General features: G+C 42.0%; 2 protein-coding genes across 2 annotated transcripts in view; both read left to right on the plus strand.

Moving 5' to 3' along the window:
* The window catches only part of LOC135433319 (glycoprotein-N-acetylgalactosamine 3-beta-galactosyltransferase 1), a 122,480-nt gene that overhangs the window by 62,370 nt on the left and 36,139 nt on the right, over positions 1-23,971 (plus strand). The gene's annotated exons all lie outside the window — the stretch shown is intronic.
* Positions 16,310-22,253, plus strand: comm (commissureless). The gene is made up of 2 exons (XM_064689062.1): positions 16,310-17,012; positions 21,538-22,253. Exons 1-2 carry the CDS (start codon positions 16,517-16,519, stop codon positions 22,194-22,196), a joined length of 1,155 nt encoding a protein of 384 aa, XP_064545132.1. The 5' UTR covers positions 16,310-16,516; the 3' UTR covers positions 22,197-22,253.

Genomic DNA, 23,971 nt, shown 5'->3' on the forward strand with positions numbered 1-23,971 from the left:
TTTGGTTGGCTGTTGTTACTGGGGCTATGTGTGAAATATGCCACTTTAATGAGCCAACGCTGCGCACTGAGTGCCGCCTCACTTTGTGTCCCAACAGCCACGCCCACATAGCAGCGATTCGCGCGGCAGTCGTTGTAGGTGCAACGACGTGGACTAAACTCAGAGCGGCCCGCGGCGCATGTCGTGAATGTTTGACGTCCACAATTCGCAGCAGGGCACCAGCCGGGTAGTCTGGGTAATGCCATAAGTGTGTAGGTAGGAGGGGGGGAGGGGGGGGTGGAGTATGGGGCATACCCTGGCTGCTGTGGCACTCAAGTGCTGTTGGACTGCCACATGGCCGCATGCCTCAATTGACATTTTGAATTGTGCAACAGCAGAGTGCAAAAAAGCGTTGCATATCGCACTGGGTGGGTGTAGGTGTGTGTGTGTGTGTGTGAGAGTGTGTGTGCGCTTGTTGTGTGCTGTGTGCTAGGCAAGGATAATGCCGGGCAAAAACACGTGTTTAATGCATAAGTGCGAACGTGACGCTAAACTCATTTAAAGGATTACGTACGAAAGTGTATGTGTGTGTGTGCGAGTGTGTGTGTGTGCTGGTGTGTAAATGAGATTAAATTTTGTTGAAAGCAGCGCGAAGGGCGACAAAGTGCGGTCCACACTTTTTTCCACAGATATTCAAAGCGCTCGCAAGTGGAAAAGGGGCTGCGCGGAAGGAGGTTAAGTTTATTTATGCATATGTATATACAGTCAAATATATGTGTGTGTGTGAGTGAGTGCGTGTGTGTGTGCCTGAGTGTGTTTACACGAAAGTAGGTTAAAAGCACTTTTGGGCCAAAGCCACGCCCACATCCCCCCGCCCGTTGTTTATCTGCTGTTGTTGCTGTATTTTTTGTTTGCATTTTGTCTTCGGTTTTTGGGAACAGTTTAAGCGTCAAATTGTTGGCCATTGTTGTCGTATTTGTTAATCCTTTCCCTGCCCTGCCTTCCGCTGCCCCCGGGCAGCCAGTCTATGGCGCCAATTCTCTGACTGCAGGAGTTGACTTTAAATTTAATTAATTACAATTTTATGCGCTGGCTGCTTAATTCATCCAACTGACGGACTCCCTCGCCGAGTTCCACCCAACTCTGCAGCAAGGGCTTCCCTTCTGTATTGTTTACTTATTTCATAAGATTAAATATCAAATATTTGTCTGGCTGTCTCTCTGTCTGTCTGTTTGTTTGGCTTACGACAAGGCTGTGCACTTGTAAGCCAACTGGTTTGGCCTGGTTTGGGTGTGTGCTAAGCGCCTAAATTTGCATGGTAGGGTTGCCAGGTGTATTTGTAAAGCACTTTAAAGGGTTGTACATTTCCAATTGTGGCTGCTGGTCTGTGTACTTTTTGGGTTAATCTTTAATGCAATACACAAATATATCCGTGTTCCAAGAGTGAGGCATATAATTAAAGCAAAAATCTGTGCTAAAGTTGTTAGTTTTTATTTTTTTTTAGTGCACTTTTGGATGCTAAAGGGAAATTTATTAAATATATATATTTTTGTATTTCTAACGGTCAATTTGTGGTCTATATTTTATTTTGATTCTACCAACTTTTTTGTCTGCCGATATTTTTGCCATCTTCTGTTCTTCTCACTATACTCCAAAGCCACCCTGTTTATTTTATGTTTTTTTGTGCTGCCTGACAACCCTGGTTAATCAATTCTCTGCGGTGCTTTTGATGTGCCCGCCACTAAAAAGGGTTCCAAAAAATCTGAAATGTTTATTGACATTTTGGCAATTACGCCGCCACTTGCATTTACCAAACCCGACGACCCACACCCCCCTCCCCCACTGTCGACGCTTGCCAGTTGCCAGTTTTGGCTTATCAAATGTTAAATTAATGAAGTTAAAACATGAGCATTGTGTGACGCAACCTGCCACTGCGTGTGTGGGTCGCCAGCTCTGGGGAAAACAACAGCAACAGCAGCTAATGATATCAGGGCGAAGAGCTTATCGATGCTTCATTTAATTATGTTAATTTTCTTAACGCGATGAAGTCGACGACAATGTCCAGCGCTTAGTATCCATTTATTTTGGTCCCTCTGTTATTTTTTTTACCGTAACGAGAAGTCTATCAAAGTTGTCTCACGCCGCTCACAGGTGGTCAACTAAGCGTGACAGAGAGAGTGGGAGAGAAAGAGAGAGAGAGAGAGAGAGAAAGAGAGCGTCTGACCATTTGCATACGTAGTTGGACATCTTGCAGTTGGGACATGGGCTAAGCCCAACGGGTGTCCAATTATGCAGCTTGACTTGTGAATGCCTTCACTATCTCTGCCCCTCTCTCTTTCTCTCCAACTCTTCCTCTCTCTCTCTCTTTGTTTTTGTTCATCAAACAGTTTAGGTTGGGGTAAATCAAGATAAACTTTTAATTTCTGGTCAGGTCGTAAAAAGTGGACGTGGGAAGCATTATGACCAGCCGAGGAGTAGCTCCTCGTCGCCGTAGTTTTGTACAATTTATTCAAATTTAAACTGCAGTCAACGGATGGACATAAAACGGGCATTTTATGAGCGCACTTTTAATTGTCCAAAGACCAGAGAGTCCGCACCTCGTACACCAACAACAGAAACAAAAAAGGGTTAATTTGCAAGAGGGACGGACGACCATGTGCTGCCTGCCAACTGCGCCTGGCCCTATTCCTGTTGCTGCTGAGTGAGTCCTTAGACCCTTTTTTTCAGTTAGCTGCCCAATGCTCGGGCCATCTGATAATTAGAAATTTATTAAGCTTAATTATGTGTCGGCTCCAAGTACGCACTTTGAATACTTTCGGTTAGTTCCAGCTGCCTGATTAAAGGCAGACCACGGAAAAAAGGACTGCGAGTACTTGGGTTAGGGCTTGGCTCTTGCCAAAAGTTTGCGTCATCATGAAAATAAAATTAATTTCATGAATGCCTCTTGTAGCGGAAACAAAAGAATTTACATTCGGATGTAATTTTTTTTAGTGGTTTGTAATAAAAATAAAATAATAATCGTAAAATCGCCTTGCGGGCGAGGGCAGGGGGTGCCAAGGATAATACCAGTATGCCATAAAGTTAAGCTTTACGATCTTCAGGTCAACATTTGTTGTTCAAAAGTTTTTCAATATTTTATATACGCAAAGATATTCTTAGTCGCTTTTATATAGCCTTGATAGCTCTTTTAACTTTTGGTTTTATTTGTTTATAAATATTTTAAATATCCATTCGGCGCATTTAACATACCATAAATCTTCTGGGCAATGCGAACGATTCAAGTCATGTTTCTTGATTAGATTTGTTTTATTCACAATCGTATCATAAACATAGCCCAAATCATGCACACATAAACGCCCAATCTAAATGCCATAAAAAGAGCCCAAACATTTTGAAAAACTTTCCAAAACAGAGAAAACTTTCATCTAAATACGAACAGCAACAACAACAACAATAACGAAAAGTTCGCTGATCGATGATCACAATAAACTTTTAACCCGTTTAGAACCGAATCCGAAAATAGAAATCAAAACGCATCATTTGGCGTGGGCTGCCAATGAGGCGACCGGAAAAACGCCTCGAAGCAAGAAAATTATTTAAAAACCCATAAAATTTGCATATTTATGGGTTGACTTGTGAGTTGACGTGTTTATAGGCCTTCCAGACCCGAATGTGGGCCTGTGGGCAGCCAACTGCCAACTGTCATATGTGCACGAGGTGATAAAAAACTTTTTAATTGGGTGTTGCACATATCAAAGCGTCTAAGTTTTCCCAAATATTTTAAATTCATATATGCCAAAAACATGAACACATGCACAGCCTGCGATTGGGCAGAGCCTCTCCAATGCTCGGCGCATTCGGTACACATCTCGGCCCGAGACGCAGACGTGGCAGATGGCGTACTACGTGACCAATGTGAAATCCGTTGACTTATGTCAATATGTCGTAGCGTCGGGCGGGTTCGCGTTTTTGCCAGCAAATCGACTCAACTCAAATGAAGATAGGCAGCACAGACGACAGACGACAGACTACAGACTCTAGACAACAGCTCAGTTCCCAGGTTTGGGTTAGAGGCAGTTGCATAACGTATATGAACTTTTCGGCAGTGGTGTGAAATCAAATAAGGACGACGACAGACTCGACTCGGATGGGTAGCCTGAAAGGCTGTCAGCGGCAAATGACAGTCTGAATTTTTGAACTTGAAATTATTTGCACGACAGCACAAATGTCTGCCCTGCAATATGAAAGTGGTTGCCTTACTTTTAGGGGTAACTATGGCACAATGCACACTGAGAACCATTTTAATGTCATCTGCATATAAGTAGATTTCACGCATATGCTGCAAAACTTACAAGAAGACGAAGAATTCTATATATAATATAATATAAAACTAGTTTTTTATATTTTATATATAATGTATGAATACAGATCTCTGCTTTTGATTAATTGATATATAAAGTATTTGTATGATAAAGAGATTCTTCTGTAGCTCTCAGTTGCTATATATTATTTTATAGTTCATATTTTCTGCTTCAGATCATTCCGTAGTCGATCAGCTACTAAATTCGAATTTGTCGTTTAATTTATTTTCACGCCACGTTGTCAGGCGCCACATTGAAAAGTAGTTTTCACATAGGACTAAAGCGCTTAAAACTGTACGTAGACACAGACATGCAGCAGCCTGCTGCCATATACTCCCATGCCCATTTTACCCTTTTCCCATGACAGCTATCAACAATTCGCCAAATGGCGCTCAGTTTCCAGCCAAAAAATTGGAGCCGAGTGGCTGGCAGCAAAGCTGGCAAAGTGTTTGCCGATTTTAATAAAAGTTTATTGTTAAAAAAATTTGATATTGTATATATATTGACACATAAAGTAAATGCATATCTATATATTTATCAATTTATATTAAAATTTGCAATATGTATTTACTTTGTTATAATGTTATTTGATGCCAGCCGCTGGCAATCGATAGCGCTGCCAATGACCAGTGACAAGTGCTCAAACAGGATACAGCACGTTGCCCACTGCGGTTTTTGTTGTTTTTATTGTTTGGTTTTTTCGCACGTTGACGCCTCTGGCCAGGCCATATAAGCACAGGGACACACGCACAGAATCAGAGCTGGCAGCTGGCAGGGGACGAGGGGCAGGGGAAGTGGCTGGCTTGCGTCGCCAGCTGTCGGAGCTGTCCACTCAGTGCGTGCAGCCACAAAATGTCATGCACCTGTCAGCCTGGCCATAATAAGATGCCAAAACAGTTGTGCGGTTTTTGGCCTCACCAACGGCTAGCCCCAGGCCGTAGGATAACAACAGGCTGACCAGGCAAACACCAAACAGCATGCAGTTCCCAAAGAGAGAGCGAGAGAGGGCGAGGGAGGGAGGGAGGGAGCTGAGCCCTCAAATGTGAGCTTTGCTTGTGGTCAAGTTGCAGCTACTAATATTAAATGGAGTATTCGAGCATTAGAGGCAATCAAGTTGAAAAGCGGTTAGTATTAATCCAATATGATATTTAGTCTAAAATAAGGCTCTCTTTACTCTTGGCTTATAAAACTCAACTGAATTTAACTTGTAATTTGTTGGATTTTTTGGCTTATTCATCTCGTGCGTTGCTTGGTTTCAAAACTTTGTTAAGCGCATCTAACTACTCAACGTATTACATTAACACCATTTCTGTAAGTTAATAACTTGCGCACTTTTTAGTAAATGAGCTTCTATACCTCGCAAATAAAACGTCTAGGGCTTGTTAAAATCGGGCGGTAAAAGAAAGAAATTCGAAAAATGTTTGAAAAGTGTAATTTTTAGACTTTCAAATATAAATGTTTTAAGATTTTTTTTTAATTATATATTATTTCTTATAAAATTCATTCCACAGTATTTCTGAGTCGGTCATCTGAATAGATGCGACTGTAACTTGGCGTTGATGTTAATTTAGCAAAAGAAAAATGAGAAAGTACAAATATCTACAGCAAGCCGAAGATTAATTTCCCTTGTAGACATATTTCTTACGGCTTTTCAGATATGTGAGAAGAGTGAAGCTCTCAAATGCTGAAAATGGTGAAAATATCTTGAAAAACAAAATATTTTTCCATACAAAAACTCTTTTTTCAATCGATTCTTCCCATAGAGCTAATATAGTAGTACGATCTTGTGGAGCTTTGGGTCATATATAACCAGCTAAGTTAACATATTAAATGCCGGGATTGATCAAGGGATATAGTGCACCGTTCTTGTTAAGATTTTACATATATAAAGGAAGTTTAGGGAAACTTATAAATGCCGAAGTTAGTCACGATATCTTGATTAACAAAAAAGGTTTTCCATAGAAAAATCAACTTTTCGACCGATCGTTTCAATGGAAGCTATTTGATATAGGAGTCCAATGTTGATAGGATTTTGCATATATGTAAAGAGCATAGTGGAACTAGTAAATGGGTAATTCACGATATCTTGGCTCTTCATACAAGAATTTAATATCTCAGCTATATGATATAGTGCTCTGATCCTGCCTGCAGGAGCAAGCCCGACCTATAAAAAGTTTTAATATATATATACTTTATATATATAGATATATATATACTTTATGGGGCATGACAAAATTATAATACCCACTACAAGGGTATTAAAAATATCGCTGTAGTAATTTTTCGCACTTTACAGTTTCTGCTCATCTTTCTTTTTGTCCACTTGCTGGTAACTTTTGCCTCCTTAGCCCAGGCATTCAACGCTTGACGAGGCTTCCATCATTCTCGGCAGGCGCTAGTTGTGCGTGATGGGCGGGGGGCGTGGCACTTTTGTCGCGCACACTTCAAAAAATATGGCAAGCTCATAATTTTAATCCAGCTCTCAGCCTTTTACTCCGCTGCCGCCTGCTGTTCACGCACAATGTGGCAAATTAGCAACAATATTTAAAACTAACTGCCAGGACTCTCTGCTTCCTCTGCCTCGTATCCCTGGCTCGCCAATTATTTAAAGCTGAAACTTTTACCACTTGCGACAGGGCTAGACAAAAACCCAAACATAGGGCGAGAGTTGTGGGGGACAGCCACAGTAATGCAAAGTTTATGTTAAAAGCTTTGCATTATGGCCAAAACACTTCAAGTTACGAGGACGACACTAGCCAAAAAGCCGCCCCAGCTCTATCACTGGGTAGAGGCAGGTGGGAGGGGGTGGGGAGGTTGCGGAGCCGGGGGCCTAGGTGCGAAATATGATCGCAAAGTTTTCTACGAAAATCGTGACACATTTTCTGGGTCAGCTGTGCTCTGGAGAGTTTAATTTTCAATTTGCTTGCGTCACAGTTTTTAATTAAAAGCAAACGCGCGAAATAAACATTAATTTTTATTAAGCTGCACCCGCCACGCCCCGTCCTGTTGCCCGCCTCACCAAAAACCTGTCAGCTCGATTTGCTGCCTGTGGCTTATAATGTGTATTTCTATGTTAATAACATCATTATCGGGCATCTCCCTTCCTCTGCCTTTCCCCCTTTGCTGGGCGAGCGCCAGCTTAGCCTGACAAAGTTCTAGCCAGGCTGCGCCTCGTCCTCGTCCTCGGTCTTGGCTGTTGGCTTTTAACGCCTTTGCTTTTAGCCATTGCCATTGCCATCATTGTCGTCCTTTTGGCTACTTGGCTGGCCGCATGCCTAATGCAGCCTCGACCATTTACCATCTACCATGTACATAAGTAGCTGCGCCTTATCCTTGCCTTATCCTTATTGCCAGCGCATCTTCATTTTTGCTCGTTCAGCTTTATTAGAGACGCGCTTTCCTACTGCCTGTCGGCTGCCCGCTACCCCCTCGCCCAGTTGTCCTGTCCACGCAAATCCTGCCATCAAATTTACACAAATTTCTGCTCAAGTCCGGCCCGCCAAAGGACATGCTTTTTGCTATCGCTCAATGTGGCAGAGAGCTTTGTTTTTTGGACTTAGCTTTCTTGTTGTTGCTGTAGCTGCTTGTTGTGGCCTTTTCACATTGCCGGAAATTGTGGCTACCGGATGTGGGATTATGTTTTCAAGTTTGTACCGGAACTTTGGCGCTTCACGGCTGTCGTAGTTAAAATCAGGACTGTGTAACGATTCAGTTGGGTGCCGTTTGGAGTTGGGTGGGTTTCTTGCATTACCAAAGGTCAGTTTTTGATAGCTTAGCTTAGCATAATTGATGTATTATTGCCAGGGCTTGGCGAACTGGATTAATATTAGGATTGTGAAAGATTTTATATTGGCGTTTACTTTGATTTTCGAAAGCAAAGCTTAATCACTTAGTTACTTTATGTTCTGAGTAGTTGCTTTTATAGTTATTCCTATCGACTACTTTTCGTGCACTAGATCCTTCTATAGACAATCTCTGCTGCACTGTCAGACAAAGCGATCTACATTCATAGTTTTTCTTTAATTAAATTCTTTTTCGATCAAAATTTGTATTCTTATTAACACTTCTCCTTCAGAGCTTTTAGCTATATAAAGCCTTTTATCAGACTCTATTACTATGGTTACTTTAAATATGGCCTAGCTCTGCTTCGGGCATCAATTAATTTCACGCTGCTTTCAGAATTGTTGTTGCGACGTCCAAGTCAACACTTGGGAGCACATTTTGCGATTTAGTTGGCGCAACTTTTATTGGCTTGTGGCGCCTTTTGTGTTGTCACCAGGCAGCGACACCAGCTGTTGGTCGAGCTGAAGCTGGAGCTGGGAGCTGGAGGCAACAGCCTCTGCTGGCCACTGAGTCACTTGGCTGTCGACGGCATTGTCGTCATTTGCGCACTTAAAGTAATTAAGCGAATTACTTCAGAAGTCGCCAAGTTTTCTAATTATATCGAATAAATTTGTTTAATACGCGTATATTTCCAGAAGAGTTCTCCCCAGCTCTTTGCCCATCCTCCATCCTCCTTGCCTGGCATTGGTTATCTTCTGCAGCTTCCCCTCTGCTGCTCGGCTTGGCAAAGCAATTTGCACAGCTTTTTAATGTATTTTTTAATTTTGCGAGAGTTTTTGTTTTCAGTGATTTGGCGCCGTTTCAGATTGTTTACTCTGGTGGAAATGTTAATTTCTGGACTTTTGACTGCCCTCGCGTCGGTTTCTACCGAATTGAACTTTACTGATTTGAATGATTTTGTTTTGAATGGCAGGCGTCAATTTTTTTTTTGGTTCGTTCGCCCGTTTGGGTTTTATTTAATGTTTTTTCTTTTGATTATTTGCTTCAGTTGTTTATTCAATTTCCTTTTTGCCTTTTTGTTTCTTTTCTTTTTGTTGTTGAGTGTAACGATTCCTCTCGATTGGCTTTTACATTTTTAAATTAAATGGCTTTGAACAGGGAAGCTCGTTTATGTGTATTTAAAAAACCTTGTAATTAGCTTAGTGCTTTGTTTACAATAATCAGCTGCTCATTTAAGTGAACAGAAAGGTCCCTTAACTCTAATTTCCAAATAATAATAAGTTAATTATAATAACAAAAAACCAAAGCTCACATACGCTGCACACGCATACGATCAGTCTTAAAGCTTAAAGCTCAGCGTAATAAAAGCGCCTTTGCTGGTAAAAGCTCACTAATACTATTGCACACATACCAATACGTACGTGCTGTTCTCACATAGTTCTTTCGTTTGCCACATTGTGCGAAGTTTCCCATTGAATTCACAAACTAAATGGAACAGTTCATAACTTGAGCCACACATAATCTCCTTGCACACTTATTAAACAATCCAATCTATATCAAAAGCAAATAAACACGCGCCTCTTGAAAGCAACCCTACACTCTGCTCCCCCGTGCCAACTCCCCGCTACGCTACCCTACGACTACGACAACGACAACTGCAACATTCATTTGGTCGACTGTCTGACCCAATTTAAGTCTGTGGAAATGTAAGAGTAGTCAAGTAACCCTCGCGGCGAATGTGACGCCCCTGAAGTGGCTTACCTCGTCCAGCTCGACTCTACTTGCTTCCACATCTCTCTCTCTCTCTCTCTCTCTCTGTCTCTCTCTCTCTCCTTCTCTGTCGGTCCGCCTCTGCCTGTCTCTGTCCGTCAGTTCTTAATGAAGCAACGCACGTAAACAATAAGCAAACTTTGAAGCGAAAATTTTGCGCAAATAATGTTGGCTTTACATTTTTTTTCATTTCTCTGCTGTTGTTGTTGTTGCTGTTGCTTGTTTGCTGCAAAAAGAGATACGGATGCGGATACGTGCGGCGTCATGCGCCGGCAGGAACTGGCACGAAGGTCGTCCTGCTTCAGGTCCTTGCAAAACTTTTGCGCGTCTGTATAACAAGTTGCTCGGAATTAGTTGCGAAAAGTGTGGCAACTCTGGCGCTCTACCGCCACTGCCCCGCCCAGCCCTGCGCTGCCCTGCCCTGCCCTGTCAGCTCATTAATTTTAAGGCACAAAACGGAAGCGTGCAGCCAGTTTCCGGTTAGCAAAAGGCCCACAAACCCCAAACCGGAGACAGCCAGGACCATGTCACGGCTGTGAATATTCTCATTCGTATTTGGTATTTGTATTTGTATTCGCTTTGGTATTGGTGTTTCTGAGCCGCACTTGAATTATGGCTAAAAATTCTTTTGGTCCTTCAGTTTTGTTGCTTTGTTTGTTTGTTTTCTGCACGCTGCCTCTTAATAAGCAACGGCACAGAAACTTTTCAAGTGCGCAAAATATGCGCGAAAGGCACGCGATAGGCCAGCGGAGCAGCTCAGAGGGGGTGCAGCGGTCTCAGGGAAGGGGCACAACAGCTGATGCTGCAAGCCAGCAATGAATACAAAATTAATGTAGGTCGAAATGGCAAAGCATGCGACTGAAACTGAAATAGATTAATTACGAGTAGTTCCACTTTGGGGCTCTGAGAAATTGTTGAGCATTCCGCAGCGCCCCGTTCCCCTACCCCTACCCCTGCCCATTGCCCCTTCCGCCACAAATAGCCTCTGCGGCAGCTGAGAGCTATTTATTTTGCATATGAATTTTTGGTTTGATATATTATCACAATGGAGGCAAAAGCTGCGGACAATTAAGTTCATTCAATGCGAAAAATAAAAGAAAATCTTTGTAATGAAATTTGAAAGTTTTTTATAAAACATGCTGCAGGCCCAACTAAAAATGAAAATTAACGAGAAAGTAAGGACATCTTTGGCAATCCGAGGATTTAATACCCTTGTAGACATTTCGCTTTTGCAGATATGTGAAAATAGTGATGGTCGTTAATGTTGAGTTAGATGAAAATATCTTGGATAACGAAATATTTTTCCAAAAAAGAAAACTACTCTTCGGCCGAGCGTTTCTTTGACAACGATAACTCGTCTGTTAATACTGATCAAAATATATACTTTATTTTGATCGGAGTAGTCTCCTTCTGTAAGTTACATATCTCATGACAAAATTGTAATACCATGCGCAAGGGTATACGAATTGTATGATACTAAAGGCTGCAGGCCCAACAAAAACTTTTGCTAGTTTATTTTGCAGTGCATTTTTGGTTTGAAATGTTAACAAAACGGAAGAAAAAGCTGCTGACAATTAAGTTTATTCGATATGGGAAAAAAGGGAAAATTTGCAAATGATAATTATATATTGTAATATAATAAAGGCAGCAGGACCAACAAAAACAGCTGAAATCAATTTCTCGCCTAGAAGTTCAGTTCATCAGCCTGATTTTTCAAATAAGTTCAAACATTTCATATATATTTAAAATTTTTTATAAATTTTTTCAATTTTTTATAAATTAAATTAATTATATTTACATACATCCAAATGCTCATAAAATAAAATTAGTGTCTTTGCAATGAAAGAGTAAAGAGTTGTGAGTGGAAGACAATAGATTGTGGATATGACGAATTTATACAAGGTGAGATGAAGGGAAGTAGTTACAGGACATATTTAGGGTCATATCTGTGTTTAATGAATGCATTGTTGAGAAGCTTAAATCGGCTGCTTGTATAACTCCAGCTCGCAATTGTCCTTTTTTTCTGAATGCTCAGCTTCTTTTGCTAGCAAATTGTTCTTTTCACTGGTGTCCCCTTCTATTTGCATAATCCGTCTGAGTAAATGTTTGTATGTAAGTAACTTAAGCAATGTGCTGCACATATTTCAGGCAACAAATCCTTTTAAACTGCTTTAATGCAGTTTGCCTTTTGTTTTGCCCTGATGCAACATGCCACAAACAGCCAGAGCAACAGCAAGAGCTGAAGCATAACTACAAACAGGACCTCAGTCCGGCGTATTTGTTGTGCCAGTATCCCAAAAGAAAATATGCAGCAAAAGAAACAAGGGCAGGATAAAAAAAAACAAAATGAAAATAAATAAGAAAAAAAATGAGCACTTGTTTGTTTGTCAACAGTTTGTCCTGTGCAGTCCTTTTGTGGCCTGGCTAGTTTCCTGCCTAGTTGCCAGCCAGCCTGCCTGCCTGCATATGCTGTCAGCGCTAATCAAGCGCACATATGATAAACACACAACTCTATAGTTATGCAAACATATATATGCCTGAGTGTGTATGTGTGTGTGTGTGTTCAGACAAAGGCTGAATTGCCAGGACTTATGCAATTGTATTTGTTCAGCCAGTCTGCCTTAGGCTGCGGTCCATCTCCAGCCTGCATCCTTGGCATTCTGTGCATTTCTTTCCGTCGTTCAGCCTTTCTGCACAATTTCACAGGCCTGCTTTCGCCTGACGGGCTCTCAAAGGTGCCGAGGATCGCAGAGGTTGTCATGTGATTGATTTATGCTAATCCCGAATCCTTGGGCAATTATGCAAATGCACACAAAAGTTAAAGGCATGCCAATTGCATTTTTCATTAATATCATTATAAATAACGCTTTGTCTGCCGCAGGCATTGCAAAAATGTCTTTGTTGCTTATGAACTGCTTGAAATTTACTTAAGAGACACGCATACATCAGACGCTGTCTAAACTTGAAACTAACGAATAAAGTAGCATTTTATTATGTCACTATGTCACACAGATACGCTCCCCCCCCCTTCCCACACACACTCACACTCACACACACATACTAAGGCGGCGAGTTGACATGTTGACATGTTAAAGAGCGTGTAAGTGAAGTGTGATGGAAGCTCGCAGATACAAGAGCACAGAGTAGTTGCATAGAAAGCGTGAGATACACATAGTTAGGACTGTGTCTTTGGTGTGGAGTATCTCGCCTGCCTAGCCTTGCTTCCTCTTCTCAACCCCCCTCTAGTCTCTCCGCCTGCTCTCTACTCTTTGACTTGTCAGCTTTTATGGTTTACTTTTTAGTTAGTTAGCAAAAAATATATATAGTATACAACTTTTTCTTAACATCCCTCTCGCTCTCTCTCTGTCTTTCTCTCTCTCGCTCGCACCGCTGTGGTTCAGGCAGCTACTGTCTAGGTATTCTTTATGATGGAATTTTTAATGAATTTACTTTTAGTTTGGTGTCACACAGCATCTGCATACATGGAATATAGCATGAATGCCTCGGCTTCATAAGCACTGACAGCTTACATATTTTCTTAGAATATATATGCACATATATATACCTATATATATATTAAAAACGTGCACAAAATGAAAGGTGTAAATTTGTTTATAAAAGTTAACTTCTGCCTCACTAGCCACGTCTCGTCGGGCTTCTTGTATTCCTCCGGCGAGATGCACAAGATAGGACATGACGGAGCATCTATTGTCATAGATGTGCCAGTCATGGTGTGGGCGTCTAGGGGGGGATTGGGGGGAGGGGGCAGCGTACTAAGGTAGGCAGAGCAGCAAATTTGCAAATTGAATGCGACAAGTCAAGTGCTGTGAATTTAATTTCCATTCATACATGGAATTAGATTAAAATGAAAGAATAAAGAAAATAATACAACCAAGTGTTGACAACTGAATAGACTGACTAAAAATCAATTTGAATATTAATAAAGGTTTTCTTTTTCCCAGAAAATCTAAACAAATATAAATTTAATTTCCTACATAGCATAAAGTAAATAAAATGTTCAATTGAGCAAGAACTCAAGTAAACTGAAAGGACAAACGGACTCGAATCCCAGACTAGAATATAGAAGAAGTCAAAGGTTAGCTTGATAGTTGACATGTTAATGATAAAATTGAATTAGCATAGAATATTTTCTCTATTATTTTCTATTTATTTATAAAAAGTTAAATTCATATAATCAAATGAACAATGATTTATATTAAATATATTTATATATATATTTAATAAATTTCCTTAACATACAAAAATATTTAATAATAATTTACAAAAACTTTTATTATTATTATTCAATTTATTTATTTGTTTTTTTAATATTAATATATAAAAATTTTAGAAGAGTATTTACAAAAATTCCAAAAATATATATACATTTTTTGAATAATTTTTAAAAATTCCCTTATTCCTACAAAATTATATATTTTGTATAATTTGTTAAAAATCTCGTATTCCCCAAACATATATCTTCTAATGTAGTTATATAGATAAACTTAACTCACACTTATATGTGATTAGGAAAAATGTGAATGTTTTTTTTTACCTGAATTTCCAATTAAAAGCAACTTTATTTTGCCCGTTGGCTCATACGTATGCAATTTGCCAGCTTAATCGAAACTTAGCCACTCTTCCCTCCGTCGCAACAGTGCCCCTTATCGTGTGGACATAAATCTGAGCGGCGAAACTACGTTAAGCCGGTTGCTGTTAAACTTATGTTTAAGTTCAAAATTAGTCGAAAGCTAATTAACGATAAGCGTTTGGCTGTTGCCCGAAGCTTAAGCCAAGGCCCAAGTTTGCAGCAGTCGAAAAGTTTTAATGCATTTATCGAATGACTCTGGTAGCGGCAGCTAAGTGCATATTATCGGGCATCTATTTCAATTTCCTGCAGCAATTACAAGCATGCACACCCCCCCGCCCTTCCCCACCTTGCCGCAGACGAAACCAGTTGCTGATTTTACGTAGATACTTTAACATGGATGTGGAACGCACGTAGCGCCCACGCGGTTCGACCTTTAGCCTGGCGCAGTTCAAAGGCGAATGCTGCCAAATTGACTTTGGGTCGTGCATTTCGTGTGCGAGAGTTCAGGGAAATTTTACTCATATAACACGCTCACCGAGTGCGCATGCGCGCTCTACCAAACCGGTTTTTGAGTTTCACTCAAGCCATTGAGTGTGAGTTTCGTTTGTGGCTGTGTGTTGAGTGAGCGAGCGTGGGCCCGAGGGAGAGGTGAGCTGCCGGCTGAGCAATGCATTTGTGCCACTTTCTGAGCACGTTTTTTCGGCCAACACAGCAAGAGGAACCTTTGTGCATTGAGCTCTGCTGTCCGGCTTTTGGTCAGCATTTGGGTTGGACCTGAAATGAGGCGTGCCCAGGACATTCACGTTCCTGTTCTGGTTGCCACCGGCATTGGGCAGGAAGCATTGCGGCATCCCCTCACCCAAGAGACACATAATGGCTGAGATTTGAGCTGTAGCTCTCTGCTATTCATAGGTTTTTTTGCTCGGATATTTAAAGCTTACGAAAATTGGGGTTTTTGACATTAAATACTTAAAATAGCTCAAAAGAATGTCTGAGTTTTATGGGAAAAGTAGTTAAATTATGTATTTTTATAGTCAGTCTGGGAAATTATCCTCCAGCTATTCTGGAACATTTCTTGATAGTTATTTTTTTAACAGTTAATAAAATGATTTAAGACCAATTTAAAGCTACACAAATTTGTGTGAGCTCTAAAGTTTTCGGCAAAACCGTAAAAACCGATGAACAGCTCCGAAGTTTCCTAACTAGAACCATGTTTTCCTGCTGTTTGTTTGGCTTTCCCTGTCCATAAATCCCCGCCCGAGCTGCAGCTTATCGAATACCCCGCAGCCCCGCGCAGGAGTGCGAGTCACTTCTCATTATAAGCGCCGTGGAAGTTTTGGTTGCTGCAATTTGGTTTTTGCTTGAAAAACTTGAAAACTTGACAACATTAAACGCTCCGAAATGCGTCACAAAACGTGACCGGGGTGAAGTTTTCTTTAGCCAAAACGTCGACGTCTTTTGTCTTTGCTGGCCAAAAAGGCAACCGCTTCAAACTGGGTCAGCAATGAGGACGTTGAACATTTAAAAAAAAAAAACGAAACCCACAAAAAACATGCGGCAAAAATTGCAAACGCTTCTTAAAGGCAAAAGGACTTGAGCATAAGAACTCAGCTGGCAGTGCACTCAGCTGCGAGTTGGAGTTGAGCAGGCGAGCGTGTGAGTGAGCGTAAATGTATGCCCGAGAGAGCGAGAGCGCGGGCACGCACTTGTCACTCACTCACTGACTGCAGCCGGTACTCTCCGAGTGCATTTCCCTTGTCGCGTATCGAGCAGCAACTTTACCTAGCGCTCGCATCACGCGAGTCAATTCAGTCAACAACGAACCGCCACAGCGAACGGACGCACTGCGCGGGCCAACTTTTAAAGCCATATCGAACTTCAATTCGACCAATGACTATTTATAGACTGCGTTTTGTTTACGTCTCGTGACGCGTGTGCGAACTACACAACAACAACAACAAGAATAACAAACGCGAATCAGTGTTTCAAGTGATAAAAAAGAAAACAACAAATAAAAGAAGAATATTCTCAAATGTCGCTAACCAGCACTACTACGGATTATCCGCTGCCGGAGACAACGGTCAGCAGCGGGGAGCTGTACGCAGAATACATCTCCGCACCGGCGAGCAGCATGAGTCCCGCCGCCATCGCGGAGCACATGCAGCAGAATCAAATCACATTCGAGATACCCACAGCGCACGATCTGCGCCACATTGACGCGCTGCACTCGTTCAACACGCTGCTGCAGCGGATTGGCAATGCGGCCGTTACCTATGACTCGTCGCCGCCGGCCAGCATCAGCACGGAGCAGCTGTCCAATTCGGTGGTGCTGGATCTGGCGGATCTGCGCGAGCACAACGATGCGGACGGCAATTCCGTGTGGGAGCAAATCTTTGGCGATGCGGACATGCATGCCATTGTCAACTATCTGTGGATTGGCGTGGTCACCTCGCTGGTGGTGCTTTCCCTGGTCTTCATCATGTTCAGCTGTTATTTCTATCGCAAGTTTCGGACATGGAAAAAATGCAGTAAGTATTCACTGACAGACGCCCCTTTCCCATGCCCCATGCCCCCTTTTATGTTCAGACTTTGTGACTTTAATCAAAATGTTGTTATTTTCGTCGTTGTCGTCGTTTTTTTTCTGTTTGGGGTGCGACCTTATCAACGGCCATTTATCCAGCTGTTTTGGCTGCCAGGCTAAACAATATAAAGTGCAGAATAAAACCACCCGCCCCCGCCGTTACCCACATTCACCTCTCTCCACTCTCCACCCCACCACTCTCCGCTTCGCACTGTTATGGCCGACAGTCTCATAAATTTTGGCGCGCTTCGAAATTGTCAGGCGCTTCGCATTCCCATGGTTTGTCTGCTGTAATTTTAGATACACAAGTTTATGATGCCACAAAATATATGTGCTGCATATTTATAATATTAAATTGACCCAGGCACCTATAAGAGCCACTCCCTCCCCATACCCGCGCCGCACGCCTCTTTTATGAGCGTGATAATGTGGAAGCTGTGCGAAATTTGTTGCTCTTTTTACCGTTTTGTTGTTTTTGTGACTTTTGTGCAGATAGCGAGAGCGAGGCGTATGGCAGTGTGCACAATGAGTAGGAGCGAGATGGCTGATGCATGGGCATTATTATTATGATGGGGTAATTTTGTCTTAGCTCAGCAACAGTTAGGAAATTATGCGGTAAAAAGCAAAAACTAGCTGTGAAAGGGCAACAGCATCAAAATACCGATAAATACTTATATTGAAAATAAAATCAAATAACTTTTAGCAGCTGTCAACTTTTGAGGCCATTTATAAGCATGGAAATTTTTTAGCAAAAGCAACATAAATTCTGGCTAAAATTCAACTTGAACTAAATCCAGTTCTTGGCCAAAACCTGTTGCTTGTGCAGCTTGTTCGTTTAAGAGCTTGAAACAAATACCGAAAAGTAAATCATATGCTTAGGCACTTTACACATAATTAGAAGCAAACGAGCTGTGCACACACACACACACACACACACACAGACAGAGAGAAATACTCCAACAAGCTGGGCCAAAACCTGGGCCAACTAGGAAAGTACGAAACTAAACAAGTCTCAACTCGAGTGTCAAACTTTTTGCAGACCAATTTAGCCAAATGATTTATTTAGGCCATAGCCGGAAAGAAACAGCAAGAGAGAGAGAGAGAGAGTGAGAGAGAGCAGGTTGCGTAAAGTGTTGCACAAGCTGTGAGGGGCCGCCGAGCGGGGCCAAAGGCCGTGGCATTAAAGTATGGCCAACTCAACTGTCAAACTGTCAATTTCGTGCTAACGAGCCTTAAAAACTTTGCGCCCCACAACAATGTTGGCCAGGAAAAAGAGACAGCGACACGGCGTAGCTGGGGGTGGGGGTAGGGGGGACTCAGGTCGGGCACTACGTAAAATATCAATTTGAGCTTTGAGCGATATGTGTGCTGGCCGCCTTTTTTTGGGCGCCTGTGCGTCTAATTAGTTTCGTTAGTGTCGTGTAGGTTTTAGTTTTCGCTTTTTCCGTATTACCGTGTTACGTGTTGTTAGACTGGCCTACATAGATAGGGCCTAGGCTTTATATATATATATGTATGTATGTATATATATCTTTGTGGTTGGCTCTGCCACACACGTGTGTCATTTATAATTAAGCAACTTTGGCTTAAGTTTGCTCGATTTTCGTAGCACGCTTTTCTGCGTTTAATGCTCGCTACGTGCACCCCGCCCCGCCCAGCTCCGCCACGCCCCTTCTGCCAGCCTTGCCCGTCTGCTGCACGTCCTTTGTTGTCGCTTCTCACACAGTGTGCTTACCTTATAAATACTTAACGAGCCTGAGATGCCAAGCAGCCTCTGCCTGGTCTTACAGTTTATTTATTAAGCCAGGATACACACACACACAGATATTCACACACACACACACACGCACGGCGCAAGCACTCAGCGTGTAGCAAGTTTTGGCTTGTTATCAATTAGAGCCGCACACAACTGAATTTATTAACAGGACAACAGCCAGCGGGGCCAGGCACTTGTAAATTAAAGCGTTAGGACGTAACAGGACCTGCTGCTGCTGCTGCTTCTGCTGCTGCCACTGTTTATTATGTTGTATAGGTTGTGCATAATTTACTTCCGTTAAAAATGTAATTAAGCGTAGCACATTCTCCCTTGGCCTGGCCAAAAACTAACAGCCAAAACTTGCTCTTAGCTCGACGAGTCTTTTCAATTTTTAATGGCTTTTGTGGCTGGACGAAAAACTACCAAACTGTTCTCTGACTTTTCCCTAGCTGTATATATATAGTTTTTTCTAACAATGTTTGTTGGCGCTTTGGTTTTCAGTTAGCCAACGCAAATTGAGAGTTGTAATTAACCAAATTGTTTTGTTGCTCCGCAGCGTTTAGTGCTGCCCTGAAAATAGTTTGCTTTGTTTATAAATAATATAATATTTCATATTAGAGCTGGAAATTTACAGTATTTTTGTCAACGGAACTTTCTTTGCTCAGTCCACAAACGATTTATACATTCCGGATGGTTCGGATAAATCCGGATAATTCCGGATAAATTCGAATCAAATTTAAATAAAGCACAATAGCCGCAAATTTTAATTTGAGCCCCACTCAACGCTCAGCTTTCATTGGTATCACCTGCAAAACCGATTAAACGTAATAAAACTGCAGACTCAACCTCAAAAGTTCCGCTTCGACTGCTGCCCCCAACCAACGAGCGTGTTAAAAAAATTAACAGACATTTATGAAAAACAACAATATATATATATAGAATGTGCGCGGCTGTACAAATAAATAAATAAATAAATAACGAACAGCGCTCAGCGAGTCGGGCTCAATTGGTCCTTCAGCATTCGTCAGCTCATTGCAATGAATTTAAATTGTTGCATACAATCGGACGCATCGGCAAAAAGGAGCCGCCAACTGCCACAAATGTAACAAAAGCCAAAAACAAATGGCGTGCTAATTTTTTTACCCAGCTACTGCAGCTGCCAGTTGCGTTACAGCTGCCGCCCAATCCCCGACGCCTTGCTGCCATGGGACTCACTCACTTTGGTCTTTTTTTCGCATGCTGCCCCGACGAACACTTGCATAAAATATGAATGCCACAGCGTGTATGTGCGTGTGTGTGCGTGTGAGTGTGTGCCACGCCCACTGTGGCCCCATTGTTGCCCCTGTTGGCCGTGTTTGCCGTCTGTCTATCAAAAAAATGAAACAAAAGTCAAATGGGTCTGTGAAAGTCCTCGACCAGGCAGCACCCAAAAATATACGAGCTTGCGCTACAGTTATAACAATAAATCAACAACCGCTGCCAGCAGCACAGTGACTGCTGCCAGTATGAGTACTGCTGCTGCTCTGTTTTAATATTGTAATGCGCACATGCTTTTTTATTTCGCACAACATGTGCCACGCCCCCTCCAAAGAGCAGCCCATTCGCTTTAATGGAATACCATTTGGCCGAAATATTTGTAGATGCGCCTAGCACATCAGAAAAAAATCAAATAATAAAAATAAATTAATTAAAATTTAACACAAAACAAAAGTGAAAATAAAAATTGTTTGCGCTGACAATTAAAAAATTGTCGAGCCTTTCAATTGCATAAAGCACAAGGTAGCTTTCATTTAATAAATGCAGCTTAAATTGCATTTAATCACCGCAACAATTTGCGACAGGGCAAACAATAAAAGCCAAAAGAACTATAAGCTTACAATTTCCATAGAATATTTTTTCAATAAACTCCAAGTAAGCCAAGTAAGTCCGTGCCAAAGTACTGTAAACGAGCTTCGTATTATATTCGAATAATTTCTGCATAAAATCGGATATTAACGGATAATGCTCGGCTGTTTTTGTAGTCTTAACTAAAGTCGATTTGGTTTAATTTCAAGAATAACCATTTTCCGCCGTGCGGGCATGTACAAAATTAAACCTTTGGCGTTGCATACCTCACGGGGCGGTTTTTTCTCTGCATTGCTGCAACTTCTTCAATATTTATTTCGTTCTCTCTCTTTTTTTTTCGCATCGTTCGTTTCATTTGTGCCACGCGCGCACTTCCGGCGTGTTATTGCCTACTTGTTGTTGTTGTTGTTGTCTGTCTGTCTGTCTGTCAGTCAGACGGTCAGTTGTTGGCCAACTTTGGCTGTCCGGCCAAGCTCACAGGCATTTCCGGTCGGCACAAAACTTTTTTCTCTCTTCTCCTGCTGCCTCCGTATTTCTCTGTTGTGTTTTTTTGTTTGCGCCTTTTTTGTTGTTTCTGTCTTTTCAATAAAAGCTGCAGAGGTTCCTGCTCATGTCCTGCCATTCACAAAGTTCAACCGTTTGCGCCTTTACGCTAAATTGAATTTAATGCCAGAGTCCTCTCTCTTCGCCCGCCTCCAATCCAATCCAACAAGTGTCCTTCGTGTGGGATTCGACAAACAAACTAATGAGACGTCTGTCAAAGTCAAAGTCAAAGTTTGAGGGCCGACCAAGAATGGAAAAACAAAAACTTTGCTGCTTGCTGCTTGCAACAGGAACTAAACAACTTTTGTACCCCTTTTCGTATTTGCAGACAAGGACATACGCGCACAGATTCATGCCGCCGACGACTCCTACTCCTCGCATGGCGCCAGTCATCACCTGATCAGCTGCCGATTTCTGCAGCAGCCTGCCGGTGGCAGCTCTGCCGACAGTGCAACAGCCGGGGGCAATGAAGCGGCCTTCTATCAAATTGAATCGCCGCCCTGTTACACAATTGCCACCGGGCTGCCCAGCTACGATGAGGCGCTGCATCATCAGCCGCGTCATTTTGCCTACGGCATGAAGTTTGTGTATCCCAGCCTGGCGGCTGTGCACCATCATCATCATCATCACAATCACAGTCACAATAATCAGCGTGCGTGCATTAGCAACTGGGAGAAGGACGCAGTGCAGCAGTGCAGTTCGAATAAGCTGCAAAAGTGCAAACTGTCAGCAACAGACGACCAGACGCAGACGCTGACACAGACACAGACGCAGGCACAGACGCAGGCACAGACACTGGCGCAGGCGGAGGACAAAGCCTCGCCAGCCATTTGCATTAACATGCCGGATGAGCTCGAGCAGCGGAATGAGCTGGTGCATCGAAATGTGGCGTCCAGTGCAGCGTCGACAGCTGCGGCAGAAACTTTGCTGCCGGCGGCAGCTGTTGATGATGATTGCGCCTCATTGGTTGTTGTTGTTGCCGCGTGATTGGCCACCAACTAAAGTGCGTTGGGGCAAGGGCCACGGCCAGGGTAAGGGGACAGGGATTAGGGTTGGGGGTGGGGATGGGGATAGGGAATTGGGCCTGAATTTGGATTGGGGTTAGGGATCATGCTTACATGCTTAGTCACTTGTAAATAGCTGCATCAGCTGCCCCCATCAAGTTGGATGAATCTAAGTAGGCTCCTATAAACACACACACACACACACACACACACATTCACCAACTACAGATCCTATATGTGTAAATGATTTGATTTCGTTTTAGTTATTTGTTATATCGTGTATTATGCAAGACTGAGTATTATTTATTGTATCTAAATAAAGTAATTTAAACAAATTGCCTATCGATTAAGCCTAAATGTTAATGAAAAATATCGAAAAAATATATACTATATATATATAAAAATATTAAAAATTATGCTAGAAAAAACCATTCAAGCAATCAATATTTAAATACAACTTTTTTATTTTATTTATTTATTACTCTGATCATTGGTTTGCCTAAGATATTAAATCCTGGCAACTAAACATTCAATGCACCAGCTGCCAAGTCCTTTTTCAAGTCTGCCTTGCAGCAGCTGAAATATTTGAGTTTTGTTTGTTCGCCTCAAAATTGCGTACGTGATGTTGGCCCAAGCGGCTGAGATTGGCTTAGAGCAACAATACGTGTGTGGACCAAAGTATATACTAACAGCCGGTTAATCTAGCCGCAAAAAACAATAACTGGCCAAGATAATCATGATGTGCGCCTGGGATAAGCTTGTTTGCATAATTTAGTGCCAGAAAATCAACAAGATGCGCCCAAGCAGGCAACATTATGATTTATATGCTTGCAATTCTCAAATAGTTTTGCGACTGGCTGCAGCTTAAATATTTCTTTATTTATTTATTAATTTTATCAAAGCAATCAAATTGTTGAAAATTGGTTTCATTTACAGTGGCACCTCTTGATCAAGCACAGTTAGTTCATAAAATGTTGCAGTTACTAAAACTAGAAAAGAAATAATAGAATTACACAGAAACTAATTAAATACACATATACTGAAGCTAAAAATCTATAGCTAAAAGAACTTCATGAATTAACTAAATAAATAATTAAATATTGTCAAATATGGTAAACAAATATAACAAGTATGAAAATCAAAATAAACTCTCTTAACTGTTATTTGTCCTCACTCTGGGGAAACTGAATTTACCTGCATAACCAGGTGAAGTTCACGTGTTGTTGTTAGCATAAATAATTTCATGTCAGATTTGACACTTTTGTTGAGGCTTCTGCGCCTCAGCTGGTAATGCTGCAATTTGTATTCAAATGTACGATTTGTTGATGAGTCGACATGGGACAGACCGACCGCCCGACCGCCCGACCGCCTGACTGCCCGACTGATGGACGGAGTGACTGACAGACGGATGGACGTCGTAGCACGCCACATCAAACATACCATAACGCAGCGGAGCAACAAACACCAAAACAGGGCCATAAATTATATTATCGTGCATCGTGTATCTGGTTCAGGTCACAGTCATGAGTGACTGCCAGCTAAACTGGCCAGTGGGGCGAGGGGCGTGGAGGGAGGGGCGTGGGGACGTGGTGAGTGGGTCTGGAACCTGGCACTGACATCAACACCAGCAGCAGTTGCAGTCAGCGTTGGGTTTGTGTCGCGGTCGTGCTTTGCGTTCTTGCCATTATTTGCTGTAATGCACAACAAAAATAACACAGCAGGCAAACAAGTTGTTAGTAGCCGACAATCAGATACTCT

The sequence above is a fragment of the Drosophila montana genome, unplaced genomic scaffold, assembly GCF_035044405.1.
Source record: "Drosophila montana isolate Dmon_TW-CO22-7 unplaced genomic scaffold, ASM3504440v1 contig_3217_1, whole genome shotgun sequence".
NCBI classification, from domain to species: Eukaryota; Metazoa; Arthropoda; class Insecta; order Diptera; family Drosophilidae; genus Drosophila; species Drosophila montana.